At 33.6% G+C, this 13,389-nt stretch overlaps 1 protein-coding gene across 3 annotated transcripts in view; it reads right to left on the reverse strand.

The window, feature by feature from the left end:
• MTFR1 (mitochondrial fission regulator 1) overlaps positions 1–13,389 on the reverse strand; it is a 59,808-nt gene that overhangs the window by 16,727 nt on the left and 29,692 nt on the right. For all 3 annotated transcript variants that reach the window (XM_051970112.1, XM_051970113.1, XM_051970114.1), the window contains one exon: positions 12,756–12,871. In XM_051970112.1, coding sequence (XP_051826072.1) covers positions 12,756–12,871 — 116 coding nt within the window. The remainder of the gene's footprint in view (positions 1–12,755; positions 12,872–13,389) is intronic.

Genomic DNA, 13,389 nt, shown 5'->3' on the forward strand with positions numbered 1-13,389 from the left:
GGATCAAAGGGTATGCACAATTTGGTAACTTTTTGGGCATAATTCCAGATTGCTCTCCAGAATGGTTGGATTCGTTCACAACTCCACCAACAATGCATTAGTGTCCCAGTTTTCCGCATCCCCTCCAACATTCATCATTATTTTTTCCTGTCATCTTAGCCAATCTGACAGGTGTGTAGTGGTATCTCAGAGTTGTCTTAATTTGCATTTCTCTGATCAATAAGGATTTGGAACACTTTCATATGAGTGGTGATGGTTTCAATTTCATCCTCTGAAAATTGTCTGTTCATATCCTTTGACCATTTATCAATTGGAGAATGGCTCCTTCAAATTCTTAAGAGTCTTGCATAGTGCTACAGAGCATACTTAAAAAATGCTTGTTAGGTTGAATAAAATTAATGGTTACCATTAGGTGATGCAGAGAATAGTTCAGCAAAGCTCATCTTCCTGAATTCAAATCTGGATAAGAGACTTAAACCTGGTTGCCTCAGTTTCCTCAATGTGTACAATGAACTGGTAAATGGTAAATCACCTTATTACCTTTAACCCTAAATGGGACCACAAAGAGCTGAACATGAATCAAACAACTGAACAAAATTTTTCCTTAAGCACATTCCTAATCATCTGATATCTTGTTCAATCAAACTCTAGTGGCTCCCTATGGCATCTAGGATAAAAAGGAAATTTCTCTGTTTAACTTTTAAAGCTCTAAACAAACCTGGCTCACACCCAATTTGCCAGTCTCAATGAGCATCATTACCAATTCTGTATCTGGCTAACTAGCTTTCCTTCTCTTCCTTACACATAACACTCATCTCCTGCCATCATGCTGTTCCACATGCCTGGAATGCACTTCTTTCTTGCTTCTGTTCTTTCCTTCTCAAACTATATTCTGTTTAACTACTGTGTATATATTAGCCCTGTAATGCCGAAGAAACTGAACAAGATAGAGATTAGAGAACAATTTAATAATTTATTTAAAAGGGAGAGATTTACTGGGACCAATAGATCTATGGTTTGGTCCCAGGGCTGAATGAGACTATTGTCTCAAAGAATCCAGAGATGAATGTGGGATACAAGATTCTTTTATAGAGTTACAAGACCGATGACATAATGGGGGAGGTACCTGGATGGGGATGACCTAAGTAAGGGGGAGGAACCTAGGATGAGGATGACATAATGGAGGGAAGTACTGGAAAGGCTCCTGATATGCTAATGATGTCTAACATGGATAAAGACCTTTACCCCATTAAACACTAAAAGGGAATAAGTATAGCCTAAGGTCTAAGATATAAGACCTTTATCCTATCAACTATTAAGAGGGAATGGTTATAAACTGAAGCAGAGGAACTGAATAGGACAATTAGGGAAACTGGGTCAGGACATTAAGAGAACTGTGGCACAACAGCCCAACTGTCTACCCATTAGAAGGAAGCAGCTAGGTGTACAATGGATACAGCAGCTGGTCTTGAGTCCAGCCTTAAGACACTATCTGTGAGTGTCTTGGCAAGTCACACAACTTGTTTGCCTTAATTTCCCCAATTATAAAATGGGGATAATAATACAACCTATCTCCCAGGATTGTTGTGAGGATCAACTGAATTAATTATAAGTGCTTAGCATAGTGTCTGGTACAAAACAGATGACGTTCAAGTTCCTTGCAAGCAGGGATTATATCAATCTTTGTATTTCCTAACTCACAGTAAGTGCTTAATATTTCTTGAATGACTGATTGAAAATTAACTAGTGGTGTTGTGCCACAGTTCCTTTATTGTCCTGCCTCAGTTTCCCTTAAATTGTTCTGCCTCAACCCTCCTGGTTGGAACACCACCCTTCCTTTCTGATCATTAGAACTGGTATAATTTAGGGCTGGCTGTACTAAAATTATAAACTGTAAATGTTTAATCCAGATAAAGAGAAAGACCTTCTATCTTAGACATCATGACACTAGACCTTCCCTACTTATCAGAATGCCCAGTGCCTCCCCCAACCCTGTCAAAACCAAATTGATAGTCCCTTACCACTCTCAGTACTCTGACTCGGCCCCTGCCTCAGTCTACCCCAATAGCTTAGAGCCGCATATATATATTTCATGGGAATCTGCTGGATGCTTTGAGACATCAGCCTTGGGGGCAATATGCCCCCAGCACAATCTCCCCTCTCAAATAAAATATTAAAAATTCTCTAACCTCTCTCTTGTCTCAGTTTCTCTGGCATTACATTGGGATAGAGCTTAGATAGAATTTTGGACTTCAAATAAAATTCCAGCAGGAAGAAGCATTGAAGTAATGATTGTAGACAGTGTAGACTACCCTCACAATTAAAGAGAACTAGAAACTGGCCTGATAATGAGAGTTTTCAAAATATAAATGTGCTGGTAGCAGATATATTCCCTTATCTACAGAGAGCAGGCATTAGGAATTTTGGGGTTTTTAAGGGTGTGGAAGAATACCTGGGAACAGTCTTGGAGTAGGAGTGATTATGGGCACTTATTAAGTTTTTTCTATGTGCTAGGCATTCTGATAAGCACCTTATTATCTCATTTTAGTATAATAGTTACCCTGGGAGGCAGGTGCTATTATTAAGACCATTTTAGGATTTAGGGTAAATGATTCACCCAGGGTTGCATGATTAGCAAGACTTAGTTTTTCCTGACTCTACACTCCAGATTCTGTGTACTATGGTGCTGCTGAGCTGCCTCTTAGTAAGAGGAAGCAAAAATGGAGTATGTTGGTTGTTCTTAAGGCCACAATCCCACACTAAGAAAAAATTTTCTAAAGTTTTATTATTGCTATTATTTTTTAAATGTTAATTTAACCTTAATTTTAAAATCTAAACAATAGTCCACAAGATTTGAAGATCACAGTGAGATGTGACAGTGGTCTGTTTTTATGATACTCATAAGTGTAGTGATGCTAATGACTCTAGACAATGGTTACTTTAATTAGGATTAAATTTTCATATAAAATTTTTCTGCACCCTGTTTGTAGTAGCTAGAAGCTGGAATAGAGAATGGTTGAGTAAATTGTGGTATATGAACGTTATGGCATATTATTCTTCTGTAAGAAATAACCAGCAGGATGAATACAGAGAGGACTGGCAAGACTTACATGAACTGATGCTAAGTGAAATGAGCAGAACCAGGAGATCATTATATAGCTCAACAACGATACTGTTTGAGGATGTATTCTGATGGAAGTGGATCTCTTCGATAAAGAGAGCTTATTCAGTTTCAATTGATCAAGGATAGACAGAAGCAGCTACACCCAAAGAAAGAACACTGGGAAATGAATATAAACTGCTTGCATTTTCGTTTTTCTTCCCGGGTTATTTATACCTTCTGAATCCAATTCTCCCTGTGCAACAAGAGAACTGTTCAGTTCTGCACACATATATTGTATCTGGGATATACTGTAACCTATTTAAACATGTAAAGGACTGCTTGCCATCTGGGGAGGGGAAAAATCGGAACAGAAGTGAGTACAAGGGATAATGCTGTAAAAAATTACCCTGGCATGGGTTCTGTCAATAAAAAGCTATAAAATAAATAAATAAATAAATAAATAAATAAATAAATAAATAAATAAATAAATAAATAAATGAAAATAAAATTTTTCTGCAAACTATAGGTTTCGTAAACATTACACTAATTCTTCACAAAGCTTTAATACTTTCATTCCAAAGGCTAATTAATTCACAAATTTTATGATTACTCATACTTAGCAGTTCAGGATTTCTGGAGTAAAATGTGCAACATCTGAAAAATCCAGATTAATTTTAGCTTAACTTCCCTTAATAGATCTCTCAACTTTAATATAGTATAAGAGGTCATTAATAAATCTGCCAGATTTAAACTACTTTCTCTACATAATTCTTGAAGGAGAATATTATTCTTCTGTTTCTATTTGTAAATTAAGGACAAAATCGTCTCCAGCCTTGAATACAGTGTAATCAGAAAAAAACTGTCAGGGCCCTTAGCAGAATCATTCAGATAATGGTAACAAATCTCATTGTTTTACAAACCATTGGATATAGGTTTAATAGGGAATGTTTGTTACTTTGAATCACTAGCCCATCTCACACCACCTTCCTAATCCTTGCCAAATATAGAACATCTTGTTATTTAGGACAAAAATTTTTAGAAGGTGAAAGCAAGTAACTGTGAGATGGTCAAACCTTTCCAAACTGTTAGTCTATACGATTATATAAAAATTCTGTAATAGAAAAGTATAATCTTTCATTATAAATGAGACAAAGTTTAAGATTGCATTCTGTTAATTCTTAGATGTCATCTTACTTAAAAAAAAAGAAAAACAAACATATACCATCACCCACACAGACAACTGTTTTACAAAAACAGCCAACGAAAATTTCTGAAATAGAACCAATCTGTTTTATTATACTTAAGAATAGATAGCCATTGAAATTTAAATGTAAAAACAGAGCATTCTCTCTCGCACGTGCTCGGGCGCGAGTTCTCGTTCTCTCTCTCTCTCTCACACACACACACACACACACACACACACACATACACACACGAAATTGCAGTTTTATCTAGAACTTTTCTTAATTTTGGGAAATTTCAAGAATGGTAGTATAACAAAGATCACATTTCTCCTAAAAGTACCTAAGTAATCTCAGTGACAAAAACTTTAAATATTACTTAGAAATGTAATGAAACTAAGGGTTAGAATATGCCATTCAATTAAAAAACCAAAACACAACTATCACCATCCAATGACAAATGGAAGAACCTCTGGTCCTTTCTTCTTATTATAGTCTCCTACATACTAAAAACTGAAATTCTAAGTACTCTTATATTAGATAACAATAAATAACTATCACATACGGGATAAACATCAAGAGAAAGGTAAATAATTTGATGACTAATCTGATGACTATTTTGGTCATAAAATTCCTTGAGGCAGACAAAAAGGAAAGGTAAAACTAATTCAACAAGATAAATTCATCTACTTGGAGGTGGGATACTAGAATAAGACTGGAGGGTCTGCTGAAATTGGTGAGCAAAATTCATAATGGGATTCATTTTGACCAGTCTGTAGATGAAATAAAGGGGAGCGACTAATTTGGATTCATAAAAGGAGCCATTCTTATGTGGGACAGAGGAGAAAGAAGAGAATTTTTATTTTTCTGTCCAGTGAGATTGTGGTGTCTTGTTTCTTCACCCAAAGTCCAGGAACTAGAAATAATCTACAAGCCAGAAAGGTATAGATGTTGATCACAAAACAGTTTCAGAAACAATCAGCCCCCTGCCTTAGAAAGGAGATGAAAGATTTGGAAAATCCAACTTAACTAGAAGTTTTAAAATTTTTATTTGCCATTCTACCCAGGGATATAGGAGGAAAAAGTATGGGGAAGGGAATGTTTTTAAGTTGTATCAACAAATATTATCCATGGCTAAACTTTTACTATCTTTGGAGCCATAAACCAGATTCTATAAAGTGATCTAAAGAGCCACTATGGTGCTATAGAAAAAGAAGTTAGGCTTAACTATATAGTCCATATCTTGGAGGGCTGTTGTGAAGGTCACAAGAAATAACACCTTGAAGAAATGAATCATTTTTTATACCTTGAATTATTTAAAAATTATCGTCCTTTCCTATGATTTTGTGCATTCTTCTCCATTCTGATCCCTTAAAAAAAAAATCATACTTATTTCTGGAAACCTCCAACAGTAATTTAAAAAAATATCTCAGTTGGGAGATATAAGGGGAATTAGTGTGCCCCTGTGGTAGGTGTGATGGTAGTGACAAGCAGAATTACTTTAGAGAAAACTGGGACAGGTAAAGAGCAGGATTTAGTAATAACTAATTTGAATCATTTCTGATCTGAGTTAACACTAAACAGAGGGTTGCTACATAGATACGGTAATTACAAGGAAAACAAAGCTTAGAACCTTGCAAAACATTCTTGTTCTTGACTTTTCAAAAAATCTAAAATATGCTATAAACTAGCAATAAAATACTAAGTATTTTAACGTACATTTTTGAAAAGAAAATTCTAAATTACTGTTTGATAATTTCAAAAGCTGCTAGAAAATTTTTTATTACTTATCCTCAAATAAATACACTATTACCTTAAGCAAATTAAATTATCTCGTTTCTTCTTTTAAATACAGACATATCTTTATAATTCTGCCTTCTGAGACAATCAATGGATCACATATAATTAAGACATCACTACATGACAATGTATGCACATCCTCTCTCTCGTCTTCCTTGTGACTAATAAGGCCAAGTAACAAAGCAAAGCTAATTAAACTACCTGAATACGAAACCATATTGTTTACCTTTATTAGCAACACATTCTAATCAAAGCAAATATATTCTGACCAAATTGTAAAGCTAGAAACAAGGATATATATATCTACAGACAGACTATAATTCAATGGAAGGCTGATTGAGGCAAAGAGAGAATGAGGATCCAGTAGTGTGATAAGGGATTTAATGAGAACAGAGAAATAAGAATAAGGAAAAGTATTTTTAACAGAAAATGAAAACCTGAGGGAGAAGAAGGTAAGGATAACTTAGGAGAGAATAATAGTTAGGCTGTATTTGGAATCAAGGCGTCTATTATTTTTCGAATTTAAATTTTATTTGTTATACTGAATAATGGAATTCACCAGTGAGATTAGGAGATTGTGCAACATTTTACCATTTTATATGATTTGTTATAGTTATGAGTAGCTCAGGGTTATTATGTGATGTCAATGTCTTTTCTTCAATTTTGTAAAAATCGAGGGAGGATAACAAATTAAAACACAGTTATGAACTATAATTGAGCTTTTTTAAAAATAGAAAATAAGTAAGCATATATTGGATTACTTGCAGTCTAAGGGAGGGGAGTTGGGAGAAAAATTTGGAACACAAGATTTTGCAAGGATGAATGTTGAAAACTATCTTTGAATATATTTTGAAAACAAAAAACTAATATTTTAAAAGAAAAAAGTTAAGTAATGTTTCTCCTTTAGCTTAATACTATTAAATGTATTTAGTTTTTAAACTTTTTTCTAAATTATATTATAGTATATTAATAATAAATATTAATATTATTTTTTATAATATTCAGACTATATATTCTACTTTTATGCTTTTTATACTCCTACTCTTCCAAACTATTTTCATATTATTTATGAGTAAGGAGTATTTTAATTTTTTCCAATATTCCTTTTTTTTTTTAAATAAAATTTTGAATTTCAAAATTTTCTCCCTTCCTTTCTCCCATTTCCTCCTTCCCGAGATAGCAAACAATGTGATAAGGATTATACATATGCTATCATGTAAATACAAAGTTTATCTATTTTGGAAGCTAAAAGCCAGCAATAATAGAATAATTAGAATTTGAACTGAACTGAATAAAAGTTAGGTATCAGTCAGACTTGGAAAAAATAAACCTTCAAATCCATGTAAATGGAAAGATCTCAACATTCTTTGACAAACATAGATTACAAATTACATATCTCTAAAGAAACAAACACTGAGGGAAAATCCTTTCATTTAAGGCTTTAACAAAGAACCTAAAATGACAAAGATGCAATCTCATTTTGAACCAAATAATATCTCAATAATTCTAAAATTTTGCTACCATTTTAATCAGATTCTTTTCTTTTTAATTCTAATCTTTTTTTTTTGGTTGTTGAATCATAACAGAAGGCAATGTTTGTATCACTTCCTGTTCGTGGTTATCTATTAGAATATAAGTTTCTTGAAGGCAGAGGCTTGTCTAAGCCCAGATGGGTTCCCTTCCACCTTGATTTTCTTTGTAGTATACTTCTTTGAAAATATTCTATCTTTCAATAGAATAGAAATAGGAATCATTTCAGTTTTATTTGTGTATTCCCAATACCTACAGTGCTCTGCATGTAGCATAAACATATTTGATGAACTAAAGTGCCTTTTGTGAGCAAAATAAAATGCATCAATAATCTAAACTGCACAATTAATGGAGAATAACATTGGATGAAATAACTTAAATCCCATTAAAGAATTACAGAAAAATGACTTCACTTTACCATACATCTTTCATATTTAAATTGTGCAAATGTTTAAAGGGCACCTTCAGGAAGTAGGATATAACTTGGATTCCTCTCTATGTCTCATGTCTTATCATACCAATTTCTGCTAATGCTACCTCCTTGACCCCTATCGTATTCATTCTCTTCTCTTTTTCCCCAATGACATCATTAAATCAGGTTTATATTACCATTTACCTGGACTAATAATTACACTAACTATCTAGAGGCCATTCTACCTCCACACTCTTTCCATCTTTCAAAGGATATTCATAGTACCAGCACCTAACAATTTATACAGCAATTTAAAGTTTTCATAGTTTTACATATATTATTTCACCATTAGAACAACCTTATGAAGTAGGTGCTGTTATCTGACTCCATTTTTATAGATGGAGACATTAGGGCGGAAATAGGTTATGTTTAGTGACTTGCACAGGGTTACCAGCCAGTGTGGGAAAGGTACAGTAAGAACCTAGGCAGTTCTAAGGACAGTACTATCCACCACAGCAAAAGATCTCCTGAGTTATCTCCAGATTGTCTGATCTCTGCAATCTGAATCCAGTCTAATCTCACATTCAGATTTATCTGCATGAGATTCCCAGCAACTTTTGTGTCCAGTGACTATCACGTAACTTCCTACCTCTCCTTACTTCCAAATCTCATTTAGCATTTTATTTTGCAATTCTCTTATGCAGTTGTAGAATGTGTATTTATATTTGTTTGCCTAATCTTCTGATTAAAACTGTTAACTATGTAATAATAGGGCAATGTCTTAATACTTTGTCACCTCCTTAAATAAAGTTCCTTAAATAAAGTAGCATATCGTTGAATTATTAATATTCCACAGTGGTTAAGATTTAACATAACTCTAAATATATGTATTTTTTCTACTTGTAGCCACTACCTGAAACAATGACTGGCATATTTTAAGTCCTTAATAAATCCTCATGGATTGATTAATCTGATTAAAGACTCAAGAATGCCCAAAACAAACCAGAAGAAAAGTTTTTCTAAATCCTAAGCAGTTCTGTTAATACAAAGAAAATGCCTACAAACAGTATTAGTATCTTCTCTCTTACATACTTATATGGCCCTGCTGCTATTCTTAACAGATATAATGCTGATATCACAATTAATTGAAGCTGAAATGTCATCAACATAAACTTCATTTGAAAAATAAGAAAAAAAAGAGTTTCTGCTTTCATATAAATACAAATATGAGAGATAAGGAAACAAACTACCATAAATAGAATGAAGTCTCTGAATAGGTTGTTTCTATGTAAAATTAAGCAGTCTAGAATGCAAATTAAATCTATTAAAAAAATGTACTGGGTATTTTACATCGTAAGGAATCTGAAGGTTTTGGGGAAAAATTAGTAAGAGTGAGTCAGTAGAAATGCAAATAAAGAAGGCAAGTGGAAAGTATATTTTAATTTTTAAGAAGCCATCTTGTCCAAACTTCTGTCTCAGATATTCATTATCTGTCAATATAAAATAAACTGTCATCACTTATCTATTTAGTACCAAAGTTTTCAGGAATCTTTGCCTTCAGGAAACATAATTTTAACTTTTGTTACCATATTAAATAATACAATATGTTTTGTCTACACTGCCTATTTGAATTTCTTCTTTCACAGAAGGGATCTCTCATTTTCTTTATGGAAAAGACCTGGAGACAACTGAGACAAATCAACTCTCGATACAGCAGGTTCTCTTTAAGTTCATTCAAATATTTCTCAACTATGGGAATAAACTTCTGAGGTATCTTTTGAATAATCTATTTTTTTAAAAAAGCCCCAAACCTCCATCATTACTATTTCTAAATGATTTTACACAAATAAATTTATGTTGTTATAATTATCTATATGAGATAGAATTCATAAATACCATACATATGCTGAACTTCAATTGGTCAATGCTGACCAAGTTTTCCAGTATGGCAAGTTATGCCACTAAATTTTCTAGTACCTGAAACTGTGGGGTTCTTCAATACTAGTCTTTTGTCTTCTTATACTTTCATTTTTCCCCACACCACCAATAAAATCCAAATCACTCTGTAAGTATGCGTTAACAAAAATCTTGCAGAGATTCCCTCTATTTGCACAAGCAATATCATTTTATCCTGATTTCTCCAGTAGGCTGCCTTTTTCCACCTTTCCTACTATTCCCACTTATCTTCAATATTTCCTTGTATATTGATGCTTCCCGTACTATCTAAAATGTTTTCCCATTCTCAAAAAAACCTTTATTTGATACTTCTACCCTTAATAGCCCTAGTCCTTTTATCTCTTTTTTCTCCCCTTGAGGATAAACTCTTTAAGCATATCTATAAGTAATGCCTCTTCTTCCTTTTAACTCCACACAATTTGGCTTTCAATCTCATCATTCAACAGAAACTTCATTTCCAAAGTTACCAATTATCTCTTAGTTGCCAAATCTATTGTTTTTAAAAACAAAAAACAATTCATATCCTTTTTGACCTCTGCAGCCTTTAACACTATCAATCTCTCTCTTTACCTTGTTCTTTTCTAAATTTTTGTGACATTTCCCTCCTGGTTCTCCTCCAATTACATGACTACTACTGTTCAGTCCTCTTTACTGGATTGGATTCTTCATCCACATCATGCCTGCTACTATGTCTCAAAGGGTTGTTCTGGGTTCTCTAAACTTCTTCTGTACTATCTCACTTGGTGATCTCATTGGTTCCCTTAGTTTTAATTATCTCTATGGTGCTGATTCTTAACTGCCACTGCCAAATATGTATCTCAAATTGGATGTCCCACAGATATCTTAAACTCAATATGTTCAAAACTGAATTCATCATCTTTCCCTCCAAATCCTTCCCTTATCCAAAGGCACCACCACTTTTCTAGTCACTCATGCTTGAAATCTAGGTATCATCTCCTCCTCCTCATTCTCTCAACCTTCATTTCCAATCTGTTGCCAAGTCTTGTAAAATTACCTTTATAACATCTTAGATTTTACCCACATGCAGAAATAAAGAAAATGAAAAAAGTATCAATTTGCAACTCAGAGAGTTCATCAGTTCTCTTTCTGGATGTGGATAGCATTTTTCATGATGTGTCATTTGTAATTGTCTTAGATCATTATCTTGATCAGAATAGTGAAGTCTTTCACAGTTGACCATTGCACATCATTATCTCTTGCACATACTCTCATATTTTTTTAAATATTTTATTTTATTTAATAATAACTTTATATTGACAGAATCCATGCCAGGGTAATTTTTTTTACAATATTATCCCTTGCACTCATTTCTGTTCCGATTTTCCCCCTCCCCTAGATGGCAAGCAGTCCTATATGTGTTAGATATGTTACAGTATATCCTAGATACAATATATGTTTGCAGAACTGAACAGTTCTCTTGTTGCACAGGGAGAATTGGATTCAGAAGGTAAAAATAACCCGGGAAGAAAAACAAAAATGCAGATAGTTCACATTTGTTTCCATTTGTTTCCCACATACTCTCATATTTGATACGGTGCAGACCCCCTACATCGTTCCTAGACTATTGCTACTATTGCAAGAGCCCCTCCTTTTTTTGCCTCAATTCTCTACCTATTCCACTACTAGTCTGATCATATCCACCCCTCTTCTTCCCTCCCCCCAATAACTTCCAATGGCTAAATATCACCTGTAAGGTCTATTATAAAATCCTGATTGGTCTAATTCCTTTACAACCTGACCCACTCCTACCTTTCCAATCTTATTACACCTTACCTTCCCACCTGAGGTTCTACTATCTAGTTACAATGGCTTCCTTGCTGTTTCTCACACATGATTACAGGCATTTTTACTAGCTATTTCACATTCCTGGAATAGTTCTTCCTCCTCATCTTGCAGAGTGCCCGGCACACAATAGATGCTTAATACTTACTGACTGATCTAGAACAAACCATCTTTTGAGCAGTTGTTACCTACTGTCCTTCAAACTATCATGCTTGTTCTAGCTAAAGTCCACTATTCATATTTATCACTAAAACAAAATGAAACTTAGATCTTTCTAATGCACTGGCTTTCCTCCAGACCAAATACAAAGTGAACAAGTTGCAATCAAAGCTTTTCACCACCTAACCCTGCTCCTTTCGGTACACTAGTATTTCTTCCTATACTCTAGTTTCTATCCTCTGTTCCAAACTAGTGTGCTTCTCTGCTATTCTTAATTATGTCTTCCTCTTTCTGTGCGAGGAATTCTATATACAGCCTTCCCTGATAATCACAATTTAATTCCTCTTCTTCAGAAAATACTTTTCCAGAACTATATACAGTTCTTAAATTTATAAATGGATTCTCAAATACATTTTTACTGGCAAAACACATTTGTATTAGTTCTTTCATATCTCAGATACTGCAAAACTTCCCTTGGGTGAGAATAACTTGTAAATGTATTACTGTCAAATTTCTATAATATCAAAAGCCTGGTGAGAACTCAGTAATCAGTCTTCCTCAAGTGTAGGGCTCATCATGTCACCTTCCCCCAAGTAAAGAACTGTCGAGCTAGATAAATTTTAGAAGCTTTAGAATAGAAATTATAAGTTTCTAAATAGAATTTAGAAGTTTTAGAATAACTTGTGATATTAATGAAAATAAGAACAAAGAACAGACTCAAATGCTTAAGAAAATATTGTAAAGGTTAGTTAGTTATTGCTGATGGTAAAAACATGTAGCTTACTTCCTTTTAGCAGCTTTCAAGACTAACCTTAATCTTGTAGAAACTTCTCTTTCTTCTCGAGCAACCCATCCCACATCAGCAAAAGAAGCCACTGCATCCCCTTGATGTTGATTAGGGCTCCATTCCGTCAAATGACTGGTAAGCTAAAAGTTAGAAACAAGGCAAAAAGTTATTATTTTGATGCTGAAATGAGTAAGTTAAGAAAAACTTAGCCAAAAGGAAAAAAAAAAACCCTCAGGTACTAGGACCGCATAATAGCATTATTTCTAACTTTCCTGACATATATTCTCTGTAAAGACTTTACTAATATTATTTTTATTTCCTATGTAGTACTAAGATAATTTGTCAATTTTTGAATATTGGTCAATCTTTCTAATAGCTTTAGCTTTTTAAGTAAGCCAGGATAGTTTTGTTTCCTTTTCAAGTATTTTCATTTGTAAAATACAATCTAAAAATACAAAGCATTTATTAAACTGATCTTAAAAACATTTTCTATATTGAAAAGTCTTATTAATTGTATGAAACAAATTTATTACTGGCATAAAAGGGAAAACAATTGCCATTTTTACTGATCTCTACATTGTTTGTAAGAAAAATGCTAAGCCTGTCAAAAGAACTCATGCAATTGAGCATCAGTATAAAAGTAACTTAACTCAACTTC

Source organism: Antechinus flavipes, chromosome 1 (genome assembly GCF_016432865.1).
Source record: "Antechinus flavipes isolate AdamAnt ecotype Samford, QLD, Australia chromosome 1, AdamAnt_v2, whole genome shotgun sequence".
Lineage (NCBI taxonomy): Eukaryota > Metazoa > Chordata > Mammalia > Dasyuromorphia > Dasyuridae > Antechinus > Antechinus flavipes.